The sequence below is a fragment of the Pollicipes pollicipes genome, unplaced genomic scaffold (genome assembly GCF_011947565.3).
Source record: "Pollicipes pollicipes isolate AB1234 unplaced genomic scaffold, Ppol_2.1 Scaffold_6138;HRSCAF=7277_pilon_pilon_pilon, whole genome shotgun sequence".
In the NCBI taxonomy this organism is placed as follows: domain Eukaryota; kingdom Metazoa; phylum Arthropoda; class Thecostraca; order Pollicipedomorpha; family Pollicipedidae; genus Pollicipes; species Pollicipes pollicipes.
Genome location: NW_023596818.1, coordinates 35,364,257 through 35,389,789, shown reverse-complemented (window position 1 = coordinate 35,389,789; position 25,533 = coordinate 35,364,257). Strand labels below are relative to the sequence as shown.

The window sequence follows — 25,533 nt, the reverse complement described above, 5'->3', positions numbered from 1 at the left end:
CGTCCGGGCGTCACGGGGTTGCAGTTTATCAAGGCGTTCTGGGAAGGATCGTGCCGGAATGCCGTGCTGATGATAGGCTGTGGTGGAATGCTGCGAATGCACGCTCGGCGCTGTGGCTGGCTGTTGCTCTTGGTTCTTCGAATGCAGGCCATTACTGGTGGCTTCACATCCAGCTGATCGGTGCACTCGTGTCGTGCTGAATCCTATGCGTTTCAGTCGCCCTCGGTGGAGTGAAACGCGACGCTGTGCACAGCAATTGGCCACGATCGAATGCCGCCATGACGGTGTGGCCACGATCGAATGCCACCATAACGGTGTGGCCACGATCGAATGCCCTGGTTTCAGTACTCGGCCCAGCTGCGGCTGCCTGACACGCTGACCCACGCGGAGAAGGTGCGCCACGTGGACCACATCATCACCACGCTGGATCTGACGCGCTGTCAAGACACCCGTGAGTACCCCGTCGTGAAAGAAGCGAATACGTTAGCCAATGCTTCCTTCGGATGGGTTTGGGGTCACACCAATGTATGCTAAACCAGAGAGTGACGAAGTGTGTATGCTAAACAAGAGAGGGACGAAGTAACGTTCATCTGATAGGGAGCCTCTCGAAGTTCTCGTGAAAACTGCGTGCTTATGACATGGGATATTTCCGTTTTTGTGAACCGGTTGGTAAAAGCCACATTTAGAAGTTCGTACTTTCCTATTTTAGAGATGATTCAGCTTTGAAAAGGTTTTAGTCAATGCATTCAGAACGCTGAAGTGCATCGCACGGTCGTGGACTATAAGTGATACGTTGGAGAACAGCAAACACGTGGACAACATAACACTTTCGGTTTAAAGACGTGCACTGCTGTAAGGCTAAACAGATTGGAAATTGTTTCCCGTAGATAACTCACTGACTTCAACTGCAAAATTGCCACAGGCTTGAGTGAATAAAATGCAAGACCAGTGGAAGAAAGGGGAGAGAAAGAGGAGACATGGTGAGAGAGTGAGCTTTCTTAAATAGTTCAAATGTGGGGCACCAATAAGATGCGACCAGCGCGCACGAACCTCACAGCTGATTCACCTTGTCTTTATTATGATGACGTCAGTCACGTGCTGGAAGACGTAATCCAATTAGCACCGCTGGTCCGGGCCGCGGGCGGACATCCAAGACAGTTTTTGTGCAAGTGAAGAAGTGATGAAAGCGCCCGGCAGGAATTTCCGATCGCCATTTCGGTGGGTTGGCTTTGACCTTGGCTGGCAGCAAGCAAATGGTTGTTTTTCTGTGTCTCGCTGGCTTTTTGTGCGGCGGGGGCAAACCGACGGGGTGCCGGGCTTTTTGTTCGGCTTTTTCTGGGAAGCAAAAACTGTGTCCGCTAACTGTTCTGCACCAACAATGTTATCAATGCTGCCGACGATAAGCCTCGCTCAGGTTCGCCGCCGGGGGCAGGGGCGACAGACCAATCGACCAAGTCTGGGACGTTTTTGCTACCCCCGTTCGATTTACTCTCCTTTTTATACCATCCTGTCTCGTTTTTTTTTCGGCGATTCCACTCGCTCAAGAGAGCGCTTCTGAGAACAGTCATGTAATAAGTACCGTTCTCAGAACTGCCGTGAGTGCGTCACACGTTGGGCTTGGGGCTGCTGACCCTGATGTAATTTAAGTCTCCTACAATATCACCACCGTGACTTTGTGCGGTGCGCATTCCAGCAAAGCAGATCGGTTATGCTTTCCGGCTAATTTTTCCATTCTCATCTTATCGCGCTGCGGTAGTGAAGTCTGGCGCTGGGTATTAGCGAAGAGTCTTGGAAAATATGTCGCTAGAACAGGCCGAGCAAATGTTCATGCCACTTTTGTTACAATGACACACGGTGCTGAGCGTCAGCGCCACTTTCGAATCACCAGAACACAAGAAGACACCTGTGTCAACTGACTGACATCACAGCCGTTTATGAGAATGCCTTGATGTCCGACGCGTCACGCGTGTCTAGATTATACCGTTTGCAGGTAAACAAGATTCCACTGAAGATGCTTGAGGTGGGACGTCACATGGCTAATAGCTTCGATTACTTTCGACATTTGGCTGCACCTGTGTTGTATTAGGGCCCCTGCAACATTGTGCTAATGCGGAATGTTAATATCCCTTTTATTTTCCGAGTGTTAGAAGTGATGATCGAGAACGCGACGAGGCCAATACCTGTGAGTTATGAGACCCGAAACATAATAAAAAATACTGAGCTATCCGCTATGCCTGGAGGGCTAGATGCACTGCTGCATCAGAAACCCCGCTCTCCTAGCCAGAAGATGCACTGATGCATCAGAATCCCCGCTCTCCCAGCCAGAAATGCACTGCTGCATCAGAAACCCCGCTCTACCAGCCAGAAGATGCACTGCTGCATCAGAAACCCCGCTCTCCTACCCAGAAGTGGGCTTGCATTGAAGCGAATGACGATCCCCCCACCGCCGTAAAACCTCGTTGCTTTTTCCCCAGAGATCGGCGAGTACATGAGGGGCGGTCTGTCAGGCGGGGAGAAGAAACGGGCCAACATCGGCTGTGAGCTGCTCACCAACCCGGCCCTCATGCTCCTGGATGTAAGCATTAACATGCAGTGCACCTTGCCGATGACGCCGCTGACGCACGCAATACCGAGCAGGACGCCGTCCAGTGGCCGACACTGTCAGTCACTGCTACTGAAATATCGGGGTTCCATTTTAGCGTGTGTGGGCGACGTCAAACTCTGCGAGGACGGAGTTGTTCGGAAGGCGGCACAGTGCTGATGCGCGCTCTCACTGCAGTTGACCTGTGGAAAACTAGTGACGCCTAGATGGTAACCCATGCTCCGCCGGTAGCACATTAGCCTTCGTTGACAATGCTAAAGACGTGCCAGGGCTCAGCACGAAGCATCCGGAGTAGCTCGAAGTACGAGAAACAACACCTGGCCGGACGACAGTCCCAGTGTCGCGGTGAACTTTTCCGGGCTGGGAAGTGGCAAATGCACTGCGGGCCAATACCGAACATTCACAGCGTTCAGACTGCCTGGGCATGGTATTTGGGCTGCCAAGGCATGGTGTTCGGGCCGCGTGCCCATCCTGTTCATGGTTTGACTCGGTGTTTCGGACATGGTCGCTCCTGATTAAGACAGCCTGTCTAGACTAGGTTTCTGCGTTAGGTACATCGCCATTGCTCACTAAACGGTTGCTGCCCAGGAGCCGAGTACGGGACTAGACTCGAGCGCGACCTACAGCCTCATCAAGAACCTCAAGGACTACGCCATCAAGGAGCGCAAGACCATCGTGCTGACCGTCCACCAGCCGTCCTCGCAGGTGTTCTACATGTTTGACAAGCTGCTGCTCCTCTGCAATGGGCAGGTGGGCATTCGCACACGATGGGCAACTTTCTGGGTGTATTGTTGTCTTTTGCCAAAGGCAGTTAGCTCATCACTACCTTGTTAACGCGGTGCGGGCGCATGGTTTGACAGCCGTGCTCGTCGCGCTAAACGTGTTCGTCGCGTGCATGTTTTGTAGCTGGCTTGAGGTAGGTTATGCTGCGGGGCAATATACAACAATCTCGACCGTGACATCTTCATGACATGGCTGCACCAATGTCTGTCACTAACCGCCTTGGTCTGTCCCGCCTCATCCCCCCCTCCCCCACCCGGCCCCCCTCCCAACCCGAAGCGCTCCCGGGTTCCTGACCTCCGCCGACGGGCTCCGTCGGCACAAAAACCTCTCGCCTGGCGTTTTTTATCGGTGGAACAACAATAGTCACGCGCCGGAGGCGTTTTTTCGTGCTTTTTTCGGCACCGTCTGGCTAGCGCGGCTGATGAAAGTAAAAAATTGATGGATTGAACGCGCCGCATACACAGCCTGCTTGCCTGCGAACGGCGCGGCCGCCGGTGTGCGGCGAGTCGCGACGCTGCAAAAAAGCGCCCCGACGCCACCTGAGGCTGACGGACGCCACCGCGCGACCGGTGTGCCAGAGGTGTTGGAGGCTGGGGTGGAGAGCATGGGCGTATTGCGACTCGAATTCCATTGGACATGCGTGGCCGTAGGCACCACGCTGTGTCGTCCATCCTCGGACGGTAGCGCGGTGAGTTTGGCTGGAAATGACGCACGATCGGGCTCACCGCTTATTGGCTGGCTCCGTGTGTGCTGCAGACGGCCTACTTCGGCGAGGTGGGCAACGTCGTGAACCACTTCAGCGGCCTTGGTCTGGTCATCCAGCAGCACTACAATCCAGCGGACTTCATCAGTGAGTGCCGCTCGCCGGCGGCGGGAGGGTGCGGGGCATCACCGCTCTCTGCTCTGTCTGATGGGACAACGTGTACCCGTGCAGTGTGCTGATACAGCCGCGCAGTTGTGCAGGTAATCTGGCCCAAACGGTGCATGAGCAGCTTGTGGGCTGAGGAGGAGGATGCAACGTGATGGTCAGGCCCGGCACGTGCCGTACCGATGTGTACTGAAATTACCAAAATTGTGATATTTTGCACTCGAAGGATGGTGCTTTCCCAGGCACGTTGGGAGGTTAAAAGGGGTCTACCTTACTCATTTCATATCATGTGGTGTGCCTTTGCAGAGACAGAACGAGTCTGTGGACCACAAGCCGGAGTTCAAATGAACACTCGTCGTCTTTCCAACGACAAATATATATTTTTAACAGCTCACTGGAACTCTAAGGAAATGCTACTAAAGCTGCACGGAAATAAAAATATTACCCTTTTACTACTTTTTGACCAGTATGCACAGAGTCTGTCTGTCTGTCCATCTGTATGTCCGTACTGCAGACACACTATTCTTATCGTAAAATAACGTATTTTCCCGTGAGGGACCTTGTTTACGACTGAACTGAATGTTCCAGTGGAGCAGCTGAAGACCACTGAGGAGAGCTTGCAGAAGATCTTGGTGGCAGCGGCGGGCATGCACGCCAAGGCTCAGCTGGCGTTGGATACGCCCTACTCCAGTACCTGCAGTCTCTATTCATCCCCATGCGCAGCCGACCGCAGCGACACCAGCGGTCAGTTGAGGAAGCTCGGGTAGCCAGGCGGCCCCAGGCTATCTGCGCAGTCCTAGCATTGATTTGACTCCTATCCGCACAGCAAAACTTTGAGTCGGTGCCGATTCAGATTCGAAGAAAAGTGTCCTACCTCCCAAGTCGGTTCCGATGGATTCCGATGGATTGTTGTGGCGACGACTTTGCTTTGTGGACAACATGCTATGTAGTTTTCATAAAAGCATACGTGAGACATTGCGTTTCGCAGCAAGATAGTTCCACAAGATGGTATTACGCGAGGCAGACTTGCAAGCGATCGTGCTTGACTTGTCTTGACCCCGCTCGGAGTCAAGCGCAGGTGTATCCCCATTGGCATCGCACGTCATCTGTTAGACGGACGCGGTTGTTGGTTGGATGTTTTCCTCCTTTTTGTACTTGCTATGTTGGTGGCGTCCAACGCTGCATTTTTGTACTTTTGTTTGCTCGAATTCTGTTTCTCACTGGTCAGTTCGTTCCAGATCATTATCATTCGTATCACTATCAATGATATGGACTGATTCGTTCCAAATAATTCCAGCATAACTCCCGAGGCTTGTTTCCTATGCATTTGTAATGCTAATCCGGCCCAATTTTGTCACATCAATGACTTTTCAGATTCGGCGAAACCTTTATGCGGATGTGGACAAAAACTTAGTCGGTCAGAAAACGGCAAAAGTGGCTCGGAATCCGTAGTAAAGCGGTGCAACAACTGCCGAAACAGCAACGTGTCGGAGCTACACATCCTCATAGAAGATTCGGAACATGGTCTGAAGCTAAGTAAGTCACAAGCTACCCCGACACACCCATTATGTGACTTGGTGCGGCGATCGACCGTTTTGTGTTTACCTCAGTGATTTTCCGCTACTTGACCGGCTGCTTTTCTTCACAGACGCGGCGGGCAACGACCAGGACAGCGGAACGTCCACCTGGTCCAACGACACGCACAGCCAGGGCTCCGACGAGGAGTACTTCACCGATCGGTGGCCCACCTGCTTCTGGACTCAGTTCAAGGTGCGTCGCCAGCTGCCGGTCGCCCCGACCGGAGCTGAGGGTACGGACGGCAGGGAGGGGGGGGGGAGGGGGCTTCAGGAGCCGGTTGGGTCAGCACTCAGCACTCAGCGCCTGCTGCCTCACAACGCGTCCTGGCCTCGCAGAGGCGCCTGCTCTGACCGCGGTCTGTCACGGGCTGGCGGTCCTTTCGACTGACGTCAGAGGAGGCTCCGTCCCGAGCATTCCGCCCTCGGGAGCGTCATGGTCGGCTGCTCATCATGGCCGTGCCGCTGACCCGGGCGTGACCGACCTGACCGGGTCGACCTGAGCTTGTCCTGGCGACGCCCATCTGACTGGCGTGACGTCACCCCTGCCCGTAACGTCACCCAGTGACGTCTGCATCTTTTCCTTCGGCAGGTGCTGACGGCGCGGAACTTCCAGGAGGCGTGCCCTCGTGTGCTGAGCCGGCTGAACCTGGTGCTGACGGTGGTGCTCGCCCTGCTGGCCGGTCTGGTCTGGTTCCAGACCGAGCGCAACGAGGAGAGCATCGCCGACTTCCAGGGCTGGATCTTCTTCTCCACCAACTACTGGATGCTCTTCTCGCTATTCGGCGCCCTGTTTGCCTGTGAGAGCCCCCGCTACCGCGCCTGGTGTGCTGGGGGCGGACTCCTCGTCTAAGGGGTGACACCCTCGGCCTGAGGGCTGGGACTCCTGCGCCGTCATGTTGGCAGCTGGCGACGCGTTTAGTCGAGCGCCGCTGACCTTGTCACGGGCTATGTTAGCTGACGCGTGTGGACCCATTCATCATGAGTCTGAAGATTTGATCATGAGGCCGACGTCATAATCAGTGATCAGTCTGAAGATTTGATCACGAGGCCGAAAAGCAGTGATCCCAAGTGCAAGCTGAGCTGAATCCGAACTTATTACCAGGTCAAAGGATAGCAGAGCTCGATGACAACCCAGCTTGGGCACAGCCTGCTGTGCTCTCCCCATCTGTCGGCGTTGGCACCTGTCGTCTGACTCTGCCGATCTCGGCCTTCCAGTTCCATCGCAGCAGAAGGTGGTGAACAAGGAGCGAGCGTCCGGCTCGTACCGCCTCTCCGCGTACTACCTGGCGCGCATGTTCGGTGAGCTGCCGCTGCTGGTGGTGCCGCCGCTGCTCTACTTCGTCATCTCGTACCCGATGATGGGCTGTCGGTCGCCGGTGGCCTTCGTCCAGCTGCTGCTCTTTCTGCTGCTCAACAGTGTGGTGGCAGAGGTGAGTGGCCTGGCGGTGGGGGGGGGGGGGGGGACGGGGAGATGGACCCTCTCGGACGGAGGAAGGTGAGGTCAGATTGATGGGGAGGGGCTTAGCTGAATAGGGTGTGTTTCTTGCGGATGAGGCTGGATATGGAGATGGCTTGCGTGCCGTGCGGGTGAAATTCCCTGGATTTGCATGCCTATACTTCTGCACAGGAGCAAACGGCTCCCGGCTCCCGCCACGGTAATCCGCAGAGGGGAGCTTTTGAAGGTCACCGGGCGCCGGGGTGCCCAGCCGAGGCCATGCTCCGACAGCCGGTGGCCTGCACCTGTTGCAGAGCGTCGGCGTGTTCTTCGGCGTGGCCTGCATGGACTTCCAGGTGGGCAACACGGTGGGCGCCATCTTCACGTGCGGCACCCAGCTGTTTGGCGGCTTCCTCTCCACGCACATCCCCAGCTGGCTGAGCTGGATGCGGTACCTCTCCATGGTCTTCTACGCCTACCAGAACATGCAGATCGTCGAGTTCAGCAACGGGCCGGCCTTCAGGTGAGTTTTCTCCGTGAGCGTCGCTCCACATGCTGGGAGACCAGTCAGCTGACTCCGATTCGCCGTAGGCCGGACGGAAGGGCCGAGTGGCTGTGCTCAGTCACGCGGCCGGCAAACTGCCCATGCTTCCGCCGGTCATTGCCGGGCCGCTCAACGGAGCTTGGTAGAGCGAGGAAAAGTGCCAGCATGGCATGGCACGCTTCCTGACATTACACAGATTGTGTGAGTGCAGACTTGTGCTGAAATCCAGATGCGGTCTGAATCGACCCAGAAACGAACCGATTCATTTCAGTCGAAATGGAGGTGATTGAGCTTGATTGAGCGAAATGGAGCTTGGTTGAGTCGGTGACATCGATTTTAGCCAAAGCTACCAACGGTTAGATGAAATATGTAAAAGTAATATTATCGTAAGAAGCCAGGACAACATACAGTAATAGGCCATTACAATATACAGCAATAAATCATGTCAATCTATAGTAACAATAAAGCAATGTTGTAATTACCGCTCAATGGGACCATACAATTGCGTCATTACTAGAGTCTCGACATCTTTACTATTCCCATCGTAGCTGATGCTGTCGGAGTCGAACCCTAAATTTGTCCTCACACTCCCCATCGGAGCCGACTCAAAACTGTGTTGTGCATTTATTTGTACTCGGAATGAGCTCCATGAATTGTGGATTGAAGCCGGAATAGACTTATCAGAAGTGCCATCAACACGGGTCTTTTGGGACACAATGTAGTAGCTGCTGCCTCATACATGCGTTGCTTTGGCGGTGTTTTAACATTTTACGAGTACTGCTGACATGCTCAAGTAATGAATTGGCCAGTTGCACCGATCTGATCTGAATCTGATCTGAATCTGATCTGAATTGCATCAATCTGAAGCTGTTCCAGAACACCCAAAGCTCTCGCTGTCCCGGCGGCTCCTCTGGTTGGTGTGACTTGACCACGTGACCTCTTGTGACCGCCACGTGATGCTATATGACCAGGGTGTGTGCGCGTGCGCGCTTGTGCGCCGTCTGAGCCGTCTGACCTGTCTGACGTTCTGCAGGTGCGCCGCCGAGAACTCCAAGTTCGATAGCTGCGTGTCGGGCAACTCAACCCACATCGCCCTGGACGAGCTGCTGGGCCGACGCGGCGGCCAGCTGCCTTTCTGGCTCAACATGGCTGCTCTGCTGGCTTTCATGGTCGTGTTCCGCACGCTGGGCTACGTGGTGTTGCGCTTCTTCCGGACGCCGACCCACTGACGCCGCCGCCGGCCGCGTCCCGCGCGGGGAGCCGACGTCCTCCACCGGGCGAACTGCGAAACCCGCCGCGCCGGCGGCTGACCCGACGCAGCGCCCGGCTCGGGGACCGGCGCGCGGTCCCTGCGGCCGGCGCATGGCACATCGCCTGAGCCGTCGCGGCCGGGCGACGTTGCGACGTTGGCTGCTCCTCCTGGTGGCTGCGCGAGCCGGCTTGGACCGCCTGTCGGCCCTGTGTCGGCGGTAGGACTGCGCGTGGGCCTGTCGGCCCTGTGTCGGCGGTAGGACTGCGCGTGGACCTGTCGGCGCTGCGCAGGTGTCTTAACCCGACAGGTTAGCCGAGCCGCGGTGACGCTGTTCTCACCGGCACTGCCGATGCGGCACAAGGAAAGAGAGACAGAGAGAGAGGGAGAGGGGGAGGGGGGGGGGGGGGTTCGTCTAAACGCCGAGTGAATATGTCAGCAGAATGCTCGAGTGAATAGAAGAGTTCGCCATCGCCACCATTAAGTGCTGCGTGACCACTATTTTTCTAATGTTTAACGTCTCCGGCGCGTGGCGTGTTTCCTGCTTCATGTCATGTGCCAACTCGGCGTCAGTGGGGTTAGGGCCGCCGATCACGCCTGGCTCCGGCTCGCCGCCAGGCAGAGGTACTGGGTCTGAGAGGCGACGCCGCGTGCCGCCGGCCGCCACACCAGTCGTTTTAAGGACCAGTAGCTAGTTACCATTTACGCGCCGGCACTGCGTTGTTTGCTGCGGCGGCCGCGGCCGTGTGTTGTTGTATTTGTTGCGATGGCGCCGGCAGCGTGGGGCCGGGAGACCGAGGCCCGGAGGGCGCTGACCCGGGCGACTCGGCCTCCGCGCCCGGCCGCCGGCCGCGGCCATGTGTGATATCATCAATCAGCCTCATCCAATCATTCACCCATCTGTGCATACCTCTTGTGGCCGCATCGGCCCGGCGACCAGCCGGCTGAGTGCCGGCACGTCCCGGGGCCACCCGGCACGTCCCGGTACGTCCCGGTACGTCCCGGCACGTCCCGACACGTCCCGGCATGTCTCGACGCAGCGTGGGATCATATCAACTCGTATGACGACTACGGCTGTGGGGGCGTGTTTTTGTACAGGGCTTCGGCCGGCCTATGAGAGAGGCGCCAGCTACGAAGAAGACCTGGCGAATAAAACTGTACTATGTGCCCGAATATGACCAGTCTCGGTCAAGTGACGGACAGCGAACCACTGACATTGACAATGACACCAAACACTGGTATGATACCTGTGTGGTCTATTGTTTACAATGCAATAATTTCCGGTCCCACGGAAGTATCGTTCGCATAGGGGCCAGGCCATCGCGCGCCGGCGGCTGTTCCGCGGCGAAGGCAGAAAGTTGGCACGGGGTGCATTAAGACGATGCCGATATTCATGCGCTTTGGTATAGCATCCAGAACGGTAACGGAAACGCACTAAAAAAGAGCTAAAGCGCGGGATAACATGACAAAAATGAACAACATCGTGCAAATCAACCTACAAAAACGGATCAACTCACACCGACACGACGGCATATTCGCCTGCCAGCCACCGTTTTCTGAACAACACGCCATTTTCAGGGGAATCGTGGTTGTTTGCCAGTGCGAAATCACGGATACGTGCACGAATAAGTTTCCCAGCAAACGCAACGCAAACACTGTCAAGCAATCAAGGCCACTCTGCGAAACAAAAGCAGGGGACTGGACCTACACACGATTATTGCATACGCATCGCCTACGAATAACAGCCGTGGCTAAAGGAGTGATCACTGGGCCACACCGCCAGAACTACCGCCCACCCTGCCGGGGCGCCACCACCGCAGCCGGCCGCCGCAGCGCTGGACCCTCGACCCCACGACCATGAGGCTTCTGGGGCCGCCAGGAGGGTACCACCCACCGCGGCCGGCGGCGCCAGTGGCTCGTCGCCGAGGCCGCCCAGCCGGCATCACATGTCGTACTCGGCGCCGTAGCGGTTGACGCCGGGCCGCGAGCCCCAGCCACGCCGCAGCCGGAGGCTTTCGGTTGGCGCATGTCCAGCCGGCCGCAGCAGCTGCCGGAAGTTGTAGGGGCCCACGTCGCCGCCGGCTGGCTGGCTGGGCTCGGCCGGCGCCAGCAGGCGGGCGCGTGGCGGCGGCGGCGAGACCTCCGGCCGGCCCGAGGAGACGGCGCCGGCCCGCGGCGAGCCGGCCCGCCTCGCCTCCAGACGTCTGCAACAGCCCGCGCGCGCGCCTTCTGGTCACATAGCCTTATCGGACACGGGCGGCCGCAGAGACAGGCGACAGTGTCAAATCCAGTATCGACTTAAGTGCAAGGCATTGAGCCCGTCTCGAGTCCATTTAGCAATGCGAATGACAGAAATGTCTGCTGTTTTGTCAATTTTACGATCGCCCAATGATGATACTCGCATGCTAGGACGGGAACAATGCCGGGTTTTTCCATACCCAGCCACGAACGACCTAATGAGCCAACCATCTTTTCCGGGAATGGAAACCTGCCATGATCAGAATCTGGCATAATCCCTGCGGTCTGGATCCAGCACACAGCCGCAAGAGCACCCCGGCACAGAAGTAGCACTACTCAACGACCTTGATCAGCCCATATGTGCACGGCGGCCGGGCTGGTTTGCCCAGCCTCTCCGTCCCCCGGCACGCCCGGCTCGCGCCACGCTCACGTTTTCTCCTGCTCTGCCTGCCAGGCGTCCGGTAGCACGGGCGGCCGGAGCACCTTCTTCGGCACGGGACTGGCGCCGAGGGCAGGGTCGGGCGAGCTGGCCCGCCGCACCGCGTCCTGTCGCGCCCAGGTCCGCCGAGGTCATCAACGGTCACGGGGTCGCGGGGTCATGCGACGCGGCGCCGACGGGCTAGAGTGGCGTCCAGGGTCATCACGGCGTGGTGGCGGCGGCCGCCGAGTGGGTGCGGTGAGTGAAGCTGATTGTAAGAGTACTTAGCCAGCATTGCCCGAGGTCGCTGGGCGATGCCTGTTCTGGAGGAGTGCACTGCCGCGGCACTGCTTTAGGCAACTACGCAGTGTCAGCACTCAATGAGATGCTGCTCATTATCTACAATGCGCGATAAATGCACGAGGAAAATGCATCTGGGCCGACTAGATGCTCGCAGAGTATTTTTTCGTTCCGTTTTAGTTAGCCAGGCTGGCGCTGTGTCGCAGGATACCGCTGCTGCCTCGTCAGACCGCACCACGGCCTGACAACGTCTCGAGCACCCTCCGCTGCGGCTCGCCGTCGGCAGTCCCGGCGGCCGGGCGAGACCGCGGCTCAGGTAGGCAACGACCCTCACCTGGAAAACGGCCACCAGGGAGTCGCGCCGCTCCGTCGTGTCCCTGGCCTGCGACTTGAGTCCCCCGGAGATGACGCTCAGGCGGGCCTCCCGCAGGTCCACCTCGGCCGGCGGCTCCCTGCGCCACCGGTCACGTGACGTCAAGTGGATGGCGCGGCTTAATCCAGACGGACGGCTGCCTGGGCAGCCGGTCACCTCGCGTCCAACGGGCCGCTTAGATGCACATGGCTCATTGAGGTCAAATCGTTATACGGGACCACCGGGTAAAGCAGGTCAGTGGTCCGCTGGTCAGGTGGAAATGGAGGAGCCGCCGCCTCCGGCCCGTAAGCCGCCGATCAAACTGTGCCAAGCAGCACATTAGGCGCATGTGCCAAGCGTCAGAGGACCCAGCTGCATTGCCACATCGGTAACATGAGCTGGGTATCACGCAGTCCAAACCATTCCGAGACATCATGCAGGCTCTCCGATGTACCGATGTACCGGAACCAATGCAATATGCGAACAGGCGTACCTAAAGCCGAGATACAGTGGACGATGCGCATCACGATACATTAAGGGACATATACAATGGGCACCGTGTATCACGGCAATACCCCATTGTGATGTGCACGGACTAGAAGCGTGTCGACCATTACAACGCTCCTCCCGTATTCTGAAATAACACCAGAATACCCTAAAGGTACGAAAAAACATCAATCCACCCACGATCTTGCGGCATGCGAACGGTGATGGCAGGGTAGTTCCGATACTCTTCCAGCACACAAACTGTGGTGGCAGGGTGGTTCCGATACTCTTGCAGCATACGAAAGGTGATGGCAGGGTAGTTTCGATGCTCTTACAGCATACGAACGGTGGTGGCAGGGTAGTTCCGATACTCTTGCAGCATACGAATGGTGGTGGCAGGGTAGTTCCGATACTCTTGCAACGTACGAATGGTGGTGGCAGGGTAGTTCCGATACTCTTGCAGCATTCGAATGGTGGTGGCAGGGTAGTTCCGATACTCTTGCGTGTTTAATTTACATAGTGTGTCCATAATATCAAACTATTAACCATGACTAAAAGGCACTTGGAAAGAGCACCATATGACAGGTATGACAGGTATTAAGTTATGCCAATGGTTCTAATGAGCACATCAGCATCGGGTGCACAGCCGGCATCCTTCACTGAACCAAACTAAAAACTAGTCACACCAGAAGGCAAGCATAACTCTACGCCTGTCAAACTGACAGAGATTACATTCATTCATTCGTTGATATTCAGTCACTCACTCAGTCACATCCAGCTACCTACGGACAACCCCATTGGCTACGGCGAGGACACCGTCACATTCTGAACGTCCATGACTAGCTGGCATGCCACTTCACCAGGAATCAGCGTATCGAAATGTGGTCACTGAAGGCCTCTCGTGCACCGAATTCATATACCGATGTCGATGATTCCAAACTTTCGGGTGCGGAGAAGAAGTGGCGTATAACGCCGCACACAGATGTAACTAAGCAATCAACGCATGCGGGGAAAAATGTGGAGAACGGCCCGGCTGATGCGAATGTCTACACGTGTAACAACTTCTCAAATAGCTACCGGCAGCTGTACAACCGACCGCTTGTGATGCGCATGCGCAGCTGGGCCGTGGCATCTCTGTGCACAACACTGGAGTGCAAAATGCTCCATTCCTGATGATGGTGTCCAGAGGCTGTCAGCTGAAGTCGGTATGCTCTGCTGGTGCTGATATTCTGTTATACGTCAAATAACCGAAACTTCTCTACTGCTGGAGGGCTGCTGCTGGAGGGCTGCTGCTGGAGGGCTACTGCTGGAGGGCTGCTGCTGGAGGGCTGCTGCGGGGAGGGCTGCTGTTGGAGGGCTGCTGCTGGAGGGCTGCTGCGGGGAGGGTTCCTACGGCTCCCAACGGGAGGCGGAGGCTCCGCCCCGGCGGCGCAGCGCCCAGGCCTCACCCGGGCAGCGACTGGAGCTTGTGGTCCGCCTCATACCGCCGCAGGGGCTGGTCCCAGTCCGGACAGGCTCGGGTCGGTCTCTCAGAGCTGCGCCGACACACCCCGCGACACGGCTCAGAGACGGGTCAGCAGTCACACCCCGTGACACGGCTCAGAGACGGGTCAGCAGTCACACCCCGCGACACGGCCCAGAGGCAGGTCAACAGTCACACCCTACGGCACGGCTCAGAGACAGGTCAGCAGTCACACCCACACACGCTCAGAACGAATATCACAACCCACGACGGCGGACGTCGCAGCACGTCTACGGCTCCGCACATCCAGCAGCATGCAAAGGCAGCGCTCACAGTGAAATCACTAAATTTGACTGGCACGGCGACTTCTCCGCCCGTCAGCTATTCTGACAGTGTAAGGGAGATCTCACCCCGCACCCACACCGCTATGGTATGACTTGCGCGAGCTTGGTTACTCGGGTGCTTGTTCACACAACGCGCACTATGGCCGAACTGAAACACATTGTTTTATTCAGTCTCCGCATTTTATCGGATATGCACAGTGAGCGCTGCCCCCCCCCCCCCCGCCGCTCATTGCGAAATTCCAAATGAACGACAGATTTCTGCGGCAAAAGCTTAAGCAGCCCTAATAATCGGCACGGTCTGGACTCCGGACATATAGCACAAATAACAAAAGCAGTTCATCATGAGCAGCTTGTAGATCGCAGCTATGTGTTAGTCTGGACAGTGTTATTGGATTTGCAATTTCCTTGTTTGGAGATGCACTACACCACCTAAAAGCAAAGCTGTAAGTGGGTGTCTTACACGTCTCCAACGTTCTCCAAACGAATGCTCTCTGTCCCCGAGGGGGCACATCCGTACCAGGAACGCTGACCTGGCGCGGGTCAGGTCAGGCCGGGTCAAAGTCAGGACAATACCTGACCTTGGGCCAATATCGCACCGGCCGCCATGAGGTGTGTCGCCTTTGGGCCGCTGCGAGGCGCTGCCTGACTATGATCGACATCCAAGCACGGGCCGCCCCTGGCTGACTTTGTTGCTGGCTAACGGTGTTGGGCCGTCGCCAGTTTTTGATAGGCAAAATGCCACGGGCTTTGCAGGTCCAACAGAAGGATCACACCGGGCATCAATCTGATCCAATGACGGGTCGTCAGGACCGTGCAACTGTCGGGAAACCATTGAATTCACTCTAGGTCCATGGACTTAGCACGCGCTCGGGTGGGATAAATTTGATCCCCGAAGGTTTTCCGGAATTGTTTCCGAACGGCACGGCGTAGCCGCGCGAAATTTTGTAAAGCTGTAGACGACTGGAGAGCAGATCGTTTTTTTATAAAAAAATGAGTGTACCTTGTAGGATCACTGTCCTACGGCAGGTCAGTCAGGCGATGGATTCAGGGAAGTCAATTTCTAAGGAATCGTTCAATCTGATGCAACAACGGAGTGTTCGACGAAGCCATACATTTCTGAAATACTTTCTTAGGCAGCATAACAATTGAATGAAAACATTTCAGTGAACTAAAGCCAGGCATGAAGGTCACACCAAAGTCAAAACCAACCTGCTTTATTACTCTACAATTAGCGCTAAGAGATAGTTTCTGGTGCTCATTTCGAATTTATTGTTAACAGGAACCGCATTACGCATTCTCCAAGTACTTCTTAAAGATCAGAATAGGTTGGTGGACCAAAAAGGCCCAGGTCAACATTTGGTTCTAGGATCATACTGCCTTGCATCATCTTTGTCGCTTATTCGAATGCAAGACTTATAGCGGTTTTGTGTGATTTGTTCACCATGACCTTCGTAAGGTGAAACAAGGTCAATGACTTTAAATGAGCATGTGGCCTTTTACTTAGAATAGACATCTCGGTTCCTGGGGAGCATTAGAGACCTGGCTGAAGCTTGACCTTGTTTGACCTCATTTGACCCGCAAGTCCTGATCTAGGAACCTCAAACTTTGAACCAAGTGGCTTTAAGTATAGGTAAAGGCATCTGTTAATTTTTTGTTTCTAGCTCTCTTAGTTCCTGAGATCTCAGGTGGGTCAAACTGACCCCCAGCCCGAGCTAAGGGTGTCCAACCTGCCACCCAGTCCCGTGTCAACAACCAGTCTTAAAGGACGGATGCATGCCGGGACCTGGGCTTCGGCGTTAGCTAACCTGCTGGCGGGCTCGTCTTCGACCGTGACGATTTTCAGCGGCGGCAGCAAAGGAGAGACCGAAGCGGCACGCTTTTCAACCCGCTCACCCTGAAGGAAGACGAAGAGTCAGACGTGTACGCACTGGTCAGCTAGTGCAGAGCGCAAAGACCCAGGGAATCCCGTTTTGCGTCAGCACGTTACCGGCCACTTGTTTTTGGATGGCGACGCGGGACGCGACAGTCCAGCAATCATCAGGTAGCCTAACAGGCTGTCGACCGCGCAGGCGTCGGCCCAGCCAGCCGCGGCAAGTCCGCAGGCGGCTGGGCTTGGCTCTCACCTCCCCAGATGGAGGACACGGACCACTTCTTTCCCTCGGACGCAGTGCACTCCTGCTGTGGTAGGTGTCTGCCGGCCCCACTGTCGTCTGCTGTCTTCCGCGTTCGTCACATTGCTGTCCGGCTCACTGGGCGCCCATCCCGCTGGCTGTCAGCCCCAGTGTCCTGGCTGTCAGCCCCAGTGTCCTGGCTGTCAGCCCCAGTGTCCGTCCATACCGAGCCCTGTCATTGCCGGCGTCGGCCAGCCCCCTGTCCGTTGGCCCCAGCGCATGTCCTACACGGTGCCTGTCACCCTCGGTACCTGACAGGTGGACTTACCTCGGCTGACCGGAGCAGGCGCGGTACCAAGTCAAACCCGGCAGGTCGACTGTAGCCGGCGGGCGGCGGCGACGGCGTCGGCACCGGCTCTCGTGCTTCCCGCAGCCGCAGGTGTACCGCCGAGTTTGACCCGTGCACCTGCACACGCACCCGGCAGTGCAACGGACGTTAATTCCAGCTACTCACAATTGCATATATATATATATATATATATATATATATATATATATTATATATATATATATATGATACATGAGATATGCATTATACATCACTGAATAACTTATGGCGTTCATAATAATATCAGACCAGTCGTAGCGTACCGGAAGCTCCTTACTAGCATTTATTGCAAGAGCCCGAACAACTGATTTACCATGCAGCTGGAAAAAGCGAAATGCTTCTTAACCCTGCAGGGATTTTTTTTAGTGGCTGGTTTTCGCCGGAAATATCAAGCAGTCAATGGCCGTCCCACACCGATGGAAATGTGAGAATAGGGACACACAAGCATGTAAGCTGTGGACGTGCGAGCGCGAATACAGTCATCCGCATCGCGGAACCAGATAATTGGCGAGGATATGCCGTTATTATTATATAAGCCATAAAGGAATGAAATCATTTTATAAATTCCCACTCCTGTTGAGAATATATAATAAAAATGCATACCTGCTCTGCAAAGCTCCTGAGTTCATCTTTTCTCTCGTGCTGGCTCAGTTCGTCTTTCGATGATTGCTTTTTGACGCCAAGCCGACGCGATTTTTTCCAGCATTTCTGAATGATTATAGCCGCTTCGCTTGGTGACAAGCCCACCAAGGTCAGCCTGAAAACAAAACGATTCATTGCGCATTCGGTACTGAAATTATACATCACCGCATTTCATGTCAACTGGACACGTGCTAAGATTTTGTTACCATTTTGGGATATTGTCCACTAACTTTCCACTTCGATGCATCAACAGCGTATAAGACCACGCCGCACTTATTAGATTGTGCGTCAAATAACCTCGGTCTTAACCACTGCAGTGTTCCCTGCTAATGTAGCCTGCATCCCTGAAAAGCGCGATAGACGATTCAGGGCTATGTGCACGTTGGGACACCGGCGCTGGCCGGGCCTGTCAGCCCCTGACCTGCGCTGGGCCTCGGCCGGAGTGGTGCACTCCCGGAGTGTAGCCTTGATCCGGGCCTCCAGCACCGGACCCCACTGCTTCCGGATCCGATGCCCTCTGAACACTGTCAACACGGTCTCCAGGTCACACCTGAACACTGTCGACACGGTCTCCGGGTCACACCTGAACACTGTCAACACGGTCTCCAGGTCACACCTGAACACTGTCAACACGGTCTCCGGGTCACACCTGAACACTGTCGACACGGTCTCCAGGTCACACCTGAACACTGTCAACACGGTCTCCAGGTCACACCTGAACACTGTCAACACGGTCTCCGGGTCACACCTGAACACTGTCGACACGGTCTCCAGGTCACACCTGAACACTGTCAACACGGTCTCCGGGTCACACCTGAACACTGTCGACACGGTCTCCAGGTCACACCTGAACACTGTCAACACGGTCTCCGGGTCACACCTGAACACTGTCAACACGGTCTCCGGGTCACACCTGAGCACTGCCAACACGGTCTCCGGGTCACACCTGAACACTGTCAACACGGTCTCCGGGTCACACCTGAACACTGTCAACACGGTCTCCAGGTCACACCTGAACACTGTCAACACGGTCTCCGGGTCACACCTGAACACTGTCGACACGGTCTCCAGGTCACACCTGAACACTGTCAACACGGTCTCCAGGTCACACCTGAGCACTGCCAACACGGTCTCCGGGTCACACCTGAACACTGTCAACACGGTCTCCGGGTCACACCTGAACACTGTCAACACGGTCTCCGGGTCACACCTGAACACTGTCAACACGGTCTCCGGGTCACACCTGAACACTGTCGACACGGTCTCCGGGTCACACCTGAACACTGTCAACACGGTCTCCGGGTCACACCTGAACACTGTCGACACGGTCTCCAGGTCACACCTGAACACTGTCAACACGGTCTCCAGGTCACACCTGAGCACTGCCAACACGGTCTCCGGGTCACACCTGAACACTGTCAACACGGTCTCCGGGTCACACCTGAACACTGTCAACACGGTCTCCGGGTCACACCTGAACACTGTCAACACGGTCTCCGGGTCACACCTGAACACTGTCGACACGGTCTCCGGGTCACACCTGAACACTGTCAACACGGTCTCCGGGTCACACCTGAACACTGTCAACACGGTCTCCAGGTCACACCTGAACACTGTCAACACGGTCTCCGGGTCACACCTGAACACTGTCAACACGGTCTCCAGGTCACACCTAAGCGGTGTCAACACGGTCTCCGGGTCACACCTGAACACTGTCAACACGGTCTCCGGGTCACACCTGAACACTGTCAACACGGTCTCCGGGTCACACCTGAACACTGTCAACACGGTCTCCAGGTCACACCTGAACACTGTCGACACGGTCTCCAGGTCACACCTGAGCGGTGTCAACACGGTCTCCGGGTCACACCTGAACACTGTCAACACGGTCTCCAGGTCACACCTGAACACTGTCAACACGGTCTCCGGGTCACACCTGAACCTGTCAACACGGTCTCCGGGTCACACCTGAACACTGTCAACACGGTCTCCGGTCACACCTGAACACTGTCAACACGGTCTCCAGGTCACACCTGAACACTGTCAACACGGTCTCCAGGTCCACACCTGAACACTGTCAACACCGGTCTCCGGGTCACACCTGAACACTGTCAACACGGTCCTCCGGGTCACACCTGAACACTGTCAACACGGTCTCCGGTCACACCTGAACACTGTCAACACGGTCTCCGGTCACACCTGAACACTGTCAACACTGTCTCCGGTTCACACCTGAACACTGTCAACACGGTCTCCGGGTCACACCTGAACACTGTCGACAACGGTCTCCGGGTCACACCTGAACACTGTCAACACGGTCTCCGGTCACACCTGACACTGTCAACACGGTCTCCGGTCACACCTGAACACTGTCGACACGGTCTCCGGGTCACACCTGAACACTGTCGACACGGTCTCCGGGTCACACCTGAACACTGTCAACACGGTCTCCCGGTCACACCTGAGCGGTGTCAACACGGTCTCCAGGTCACACCTGAACACTGTCGACACGGTCTCCAGGTCACACCTGAACACCGTCAACACGGTCTCCAGGTCACACCTGAGCGGTGTCAATACGGTCTCCAGGTCACACCTGAACATTGTCAACACGGTCTCCAGGTCACACCTGAGCGGTGTCAACACGGTCTCCAGGTCACACCTGAGCGGTGTCAACACGGTCTCCAGGTCACACCTGAACACTGTCAACACGGTCTCCAGGTCACACCTGAGCGGTGTCAACACGGTCTCCAGGTCACACCTGAACACTGTCAACACGGTCTCCAGGTCACACCTGAGCGGTGTCAACACGGTCTCCAGATCACACCTGAGCGAAGTCAATACGGTCTCCAGGTCACACCTGAACACTGTCAATACGGTCTCCAGGTCACACCTGCACACTGTCAACACGGCCTCCAGGTCACACTACCGAACGAGCAGCAGCAGCGGCTAGCGTCAGTCACAGTGACAACAGGACCCCAGCCGCGGTGGACGTCAGTTCCATTCACCGAATATGCGATTGGGCATGAACTCCAAGGTCAAGCACTGAATCTTCGAACATGATTTCCGTGACATAAGAAAACGTAAAATGCGGGGCGGCATTAGAACGAACGCTTTATTAGAACGAACGCAGATTGCCAACGCATCTTTCGAGCGACAGATTCCCGAGGTATGGAGGAGAGCTTGCGTGCTTACCGCGTTGGATGGTGGTGGCGGCCTGGTCTTCGGTGAGAGCATTAAGATCAAACGCATTGTCCGGCTCGTCAGCCGCGTCGATGCTCTCCGGTCTGGTCATCTCTCCGACAGCCACCGACGGCTTGCGGTCTGCAGACATCGTCGAGTCAGTTCGCTCAATCGCAGATCAAAGGGCCTGACGTTCGCTCCCCGAGGGTCACGGGGTCAAAATGCGGTCATACTTCCGTGACAGGCATGCCACTGAAGTGAGCGATGCGTGCAATTCGACACAATCACAGGCGACAAGGGAAGTGGAGTGCCAGCTCAGAGTACCAACCAAATCGCTACGAAGCCTTCACGCGCTGAGCTTGAATGACTACTGGCACAACGAGACGCGAAGTTCATATAAACGTTGCCACCTCGAGGTCTCCTGGAACCGATGCCGGCCTGTGCTGGAAGCTCAGGACCAGATCAGATGCAGATTAGCCAGGCCAGATCAGACGCATCCGCTCTTTTGGCTTTGACAGCTGCTGCACTATGTTGCATACTGCGTGTACCCTCGTCTTAAACTGCGTCCATTCTTTTGAGACCACTCATGATTGAGATGACTAACTGTTGCCCACATAGACGGCAACAATGTGCCATGCCCCCTCCCCTTGAAAATTTAATTCGACTCTCCAAAAACATCGTTTAATACACGAAAAGACTAACGTATTTGTTAGAATCTTTGATTTTGTCCAACACTCCAATGCCATTCTGGGAAACACCACTGATGGAAGAAGTAGAGGCTTGATAAGGTTCGCTATCCAGAGACTACCTTCGCCTTTCTGGCTGCCACCGACGCAAGCTGAACTCGTTTTCCGGTCTCGATCCTTTCTTTACTCCCCGTCCGATGCTGCTGAGTCCCATGGGTTCCCCGTGCAGTGGGCCGGGGAGGGGGGGAGGGGGGGGGGGGGGGGGCACACACCTGTGTGCTGCTGACGCCGCTTCCTGCTGAGCCAGCGGCGCACACAGCGCTGCAGCGTCACCACACTGCGCGAGATACGCCACCTCTCGCGCATGCGCACCTGCACCAGCCAGCGCCGCACCATCGCCTGCACCTTCACCACCTTGGCAATCTGCAACGGCCGGCCCAGTCCGCCTCCGTCATCCTCACCCGCACCAGCCGTCGGCTATGTCTTCACCAGCGTTGGGGACATGAAACGGCCGGTCGTGGCGCACGGCTGCCAGGACACTCAGTCACCTCCACATCCCTCGGGAGGGACCACAGCACGGCACAGACCGGTGGCGCGATAGGCGCTTCACCCTCGCAACGCAGCACGGCTCCGCCAGTCAGTCTGTCGCTTCACATCGACGCGCCAGGGTATTGCAAGGGTGTGTTCGCTGGCGGCATTATATCATATTGCCGTGTAGCGAGGCTAGTTCAAATGTCATAACTACCAGCTTGAAACGTCGGGTGCTGTTGATTTAGTCAATGTTTGCGCTATAACATCGTTTAGCCAATGCCTCCTGATGTATCGAAAGTCTATAACTCGGCATAAAAGCTCTGAATTCATAACACTAAAGAACCAAGAGCTGAAAGGTTTTCTCTCTTATGTAAAATACTTGGAATAAGACATTCTGTCGTAGGATGGTTGCTACAGGTGATGACCTGATTCTTGTCATCAGTTCGAGCATTTGATCATGGCAGTAACCAATCATGTTGAGCAGATGACAGTTTTTGGTGGCCATTACAGAGAAATGAGAGCCAAGGTTTCAATTAAGCCCACTAAGCCCTAAAGGCAAACACCTCATCATTCAACAAGTGCTAACTAAGTTTCTGACTACGTAACAGTGAACCTAGCCATTGCGAGCACAGGTACGTTTATGATGATGTCCCTGATTCGCTGGAGACACCTTCACCGCCTGCAGTCCGGTCCACCAGCGTCACCACGGACCTGCTTGTCGTACAGCTTGGCCAGGTACTCGACGTGGTAGTACTTGAGGAAGACCTTGGTCCGGCCGACGGCCCAGCCGTCCATGTTGAGCCGCAGCAGCAGCAGGCGGCAACAGTCGGCCGTCGCTGTCACACGCTCCTCGAAGTTGAACGCCAGGAAGCAGTAGCTGGAAGGGGCGTGAGCGGCGGAGGTGGAGCACCGATTATGTTACATGATGACCACTGCACACTTACATACAGCACACTGCACACTGACCACTGGGACCACTGACAAACATGACATAGCAAACACAGAGCTCTGGGAACGCCGGCAAGCGCTGACGGTGTGACATATTTTACTCTGAAGATCTTTAAAACGAGGCCACAGATCAGTGACCTGGAGGGAGGGTTGCGTCCCTAATGTACCGACGGGGTGCAATACAAGGGTGTGGTTAAACTGACCGTTTGAGGAATTCAGCGAACAGGATGCGGTGCGAAAAGCCTTGCTGGCGAATCCGGACCGTCTCCAGGACACCAGCGTACCGTAGCTGACGACGAACCTGAACAGAGATGACGCCACCAGTGACCAGTCGGCAACGTCACCGGAGGGGGTCGCTATGCGCTATGCTAATCTCAGAATATGCACTGACCGATTTCAGCAACTGCTGGAATCCCCAAGAGGATATAAAACTGGTCGATATTTCTTAAACTACTAAGCACAGGTTTGTCACTCAGGTTTACATCCTAGAGCTAGTTTCAGGGAAAGACAAATAATCGAATTGATATTAGACACCACATAGTGCGCATACGAGTATTCTTCACCGCCGCTCGCAGAGGAGAATGGTAGTGAGTAAGGGGTCCGACCGCAGAGCGGCTGACTGCCCGAGAGGTGACCGGGACAGAAGCAGCGCTGGCCGACCATCAGCGGTGACCAGCAGCCGGCTGACCGTCACCTTGTCCTTGCTGATGCTGTTCGGCTTCTTGTTGTCGTTGGGTTTGATGCAGCGCACAAAGTGCGGCGCTCCGTTCACCATGTTCTGCAGCAGGTCCATCAGGCTGTAGCGGAAGTAGGTGGACACGGTCTGCTGCGCCTTGGTCTGCGACGCCAGCCCGAACGACTGGCTGCCGGAATGGAACTGTCGGACGCCGGCAGATTCGGTCAGTCACGAGGAGGAACGCCTGCACAGCATAGCTAACAGCTACCTGACTGGCTGCCAGATCCAGGTGTAGCGGGCGCCATCCACACAGCGGGAGCATGTGTTACGTCGACCTGAACTGGTCAGATCTCGCGTGCATGTCATGCCTCTTGTGAGTAGCTTGCCAAATCTTGTGCACCATCACTGGAGAGTATAACCGCACCCGGTAATTTTTTTACGATAAAGCCACTGCATCCCATGACCCAATTCGACAGCTAAAGCATGCAGCAAGTCTCCTCAGAAGCAATCCCACAAAGATGCAGTGATCACGAACAGAAAAAGATAACGAAATACATAAACATTAAAAACGTCCATTACAACTTCGGCCATACAACGTATCTGAGCTGTCATCAAATGATTCTCGCATCACAATCCTGCGACACGCATAGCACTACTTTTTACCGCCCCCGCCCTGTCGCGCGGCCGGGGCGACCCAGACGCAGACCCAGACCCAGACCTTTCCGAGCAGGTCCTGGCAGATGCCGTCGGCCCGTCCGTCGGAGCCGGGCGAGCTGGCGCCGCTGCTGGGCGGCGACCTGGCGATCCCGTGTGGGCCCGGCGCCACGCTCTCCGTGTACAGGTTGCCGGTCTTGGTGAGCGGCGATTGGAACAGCGTCCGCACCACCTGCCGCGCAAGAAGATCGGCGATGCTCACCGAACGGCTGGGCAGAGCCGTAAACTTGGACACCGCTCATGGTCACGACATCGAATGGACACATGGGCCGATGAGGTCAATCTATGCAAGGCTCCGGCGATTCACATTTTGAACAGCATGTGGTGCTATTTGGACCGAGTGCCACCTGGCAGTGACGTCACGTTTGCTAGGTGGGAAGGTATTTGTGACAACCATTCTTTGCGCTGCAGGGAGGTATAATAATTGCCACCTGCTGTATGCAAATGACATTTACAATCAACATCGTCATCACAAAACACCAGCGAGGAAATGTTGCCGTCACGCTCAGTTGAAATCAGAATGAACAGCGACATGTTTGAACTCTCCGCCACCTGTTACGGTCAGGGCATTCTGTCCGCACGGCAGCACACGCCTCTCAAAGGGTCCGTTTGTCACCACGTGATCTCTGAGACTGCATGGCTTCAGCTCAGTCTGACTGCTGACCTCTGACGAGCTCTGTCGGAACACGTGGATGACCTCGGGCGGCAGGAAGTTGCGGTTCTTGGAGAGCATGTCCGCGCAACTGTACTGCACCTTCCCTGCGAAGTGCTTGATCTCGAAGCTGAGGGAGTCGCCCTTTGGCCGGACGTAGTGGCGGGACTTGACGTTGTTGTGGAATTTCTCTGCAGGATTACAGGTCGTGACTTTATACGTGTACACCCCGAACGGTGCGGTAGACTACACACAGGCATGCATTGTCCATAAGATGCAATCCTTGCAACAAGGACGGAGTAGGCGGCATTTCAAGGTTTAGATCCTGCAAACCGTTACACTAGTAC

The 25,533-nt window shown here is 55.7% G+C and overlaps 2 protein-coding genes across 2 annotated transcripts in view; one reads left to right on the top strand and one right to left on the bottom strand.

Moving 5' to 3' along the window:
* E23 (ABC transporter G family member E23) overlaps positions 1-10,199 on the top strand; it is a 47,967-nt gene extending 37,768 nt beyond the window's left edge. The window contains exons 4-14 of the mRNA XM_037229992.1: positions 346-451; positions 2,475-2,575; positions 3,191-3,352; positions 4,142-4,235; positions 4,842-4,997; positions 5,628-5,789; positions 5,902-6,023; positions 6,420-6,627; positions 7,046-7,260; positions 7,580-7,788; positions 8,843-10,199. Of these exons, the coding sequence (XP_037085887.1) occupies positions 346-451; positions 2,475-2,575; positions 3,191-3,352; positions 4,142-4,235; positions 4,842-4,997; positions 5,628-5,789; positions 5,902-6,023; positions 6,420-6,627; positions 7,046-7,260; positions 7,580-7,788; positions 8,843-9,038 (1,731 nt within the window). The 3' untranslated portion in view covers positions 9,039-10,199. The remainder of the gene's footprint in view (positions 1-345; positions 452-2,474; positions 2,576-3,190; positions 3,353-4,141; positions 4,236-4,841; positions 4,998-5,627; positions 5,790-5,901; positions 6,024-6,419; positions 6,628-7,045; positions 7,261-7,579; positions 7,789-8,842) is intronic.
* A 100-nt stretch (positions 10,200-10,299) lies between these two features.
* Positions 10,300-25,533, bottom strand: part of LOC119105619 (myosin-IIIb-like) — a 33,364-nt gene continuing 18,130 nt past the window's right edge. The window contains 16 exon segments of the mRNA XM_037229078.1: positions 10,300-11,148; positions 11,233-11,262; positions 11,727-11,842; positions 12,349-12,466; positions 14,301-14,387; positions 16,464-16,552; positions 17,098-17,235; positions 17,761-17,914; positions 18,221-18,323; positions 20,992-21,120; positions 21,938-22,088; positions 22,908-23,073; positions 23,348-23,445; positions 23,839-24,021; positions 24,539-24,706; positions 25,199-25,377. Of these exon segments, the coding sequence (XP_037084973.1) occupies positions 11,001-11,148; positions 11,233-11,262; positions 11,727-11,842; positions 12,349-12,466; positions 14,301-14,387; positions 16,464-16,552; positions 17,098-17,235; positions 17,761-17,914; positions 18,221-18,323; positions 20,992-21,120; positions 21,938-22,088; positions 22,908-23,073; positions 23,348-23,445; positions 23,839-24,021; positions 24,539-24,706; positions 25,199-25,377 (2,057 nt within the window). The 3' untranslated portion in view covers positions 10,300-11,000.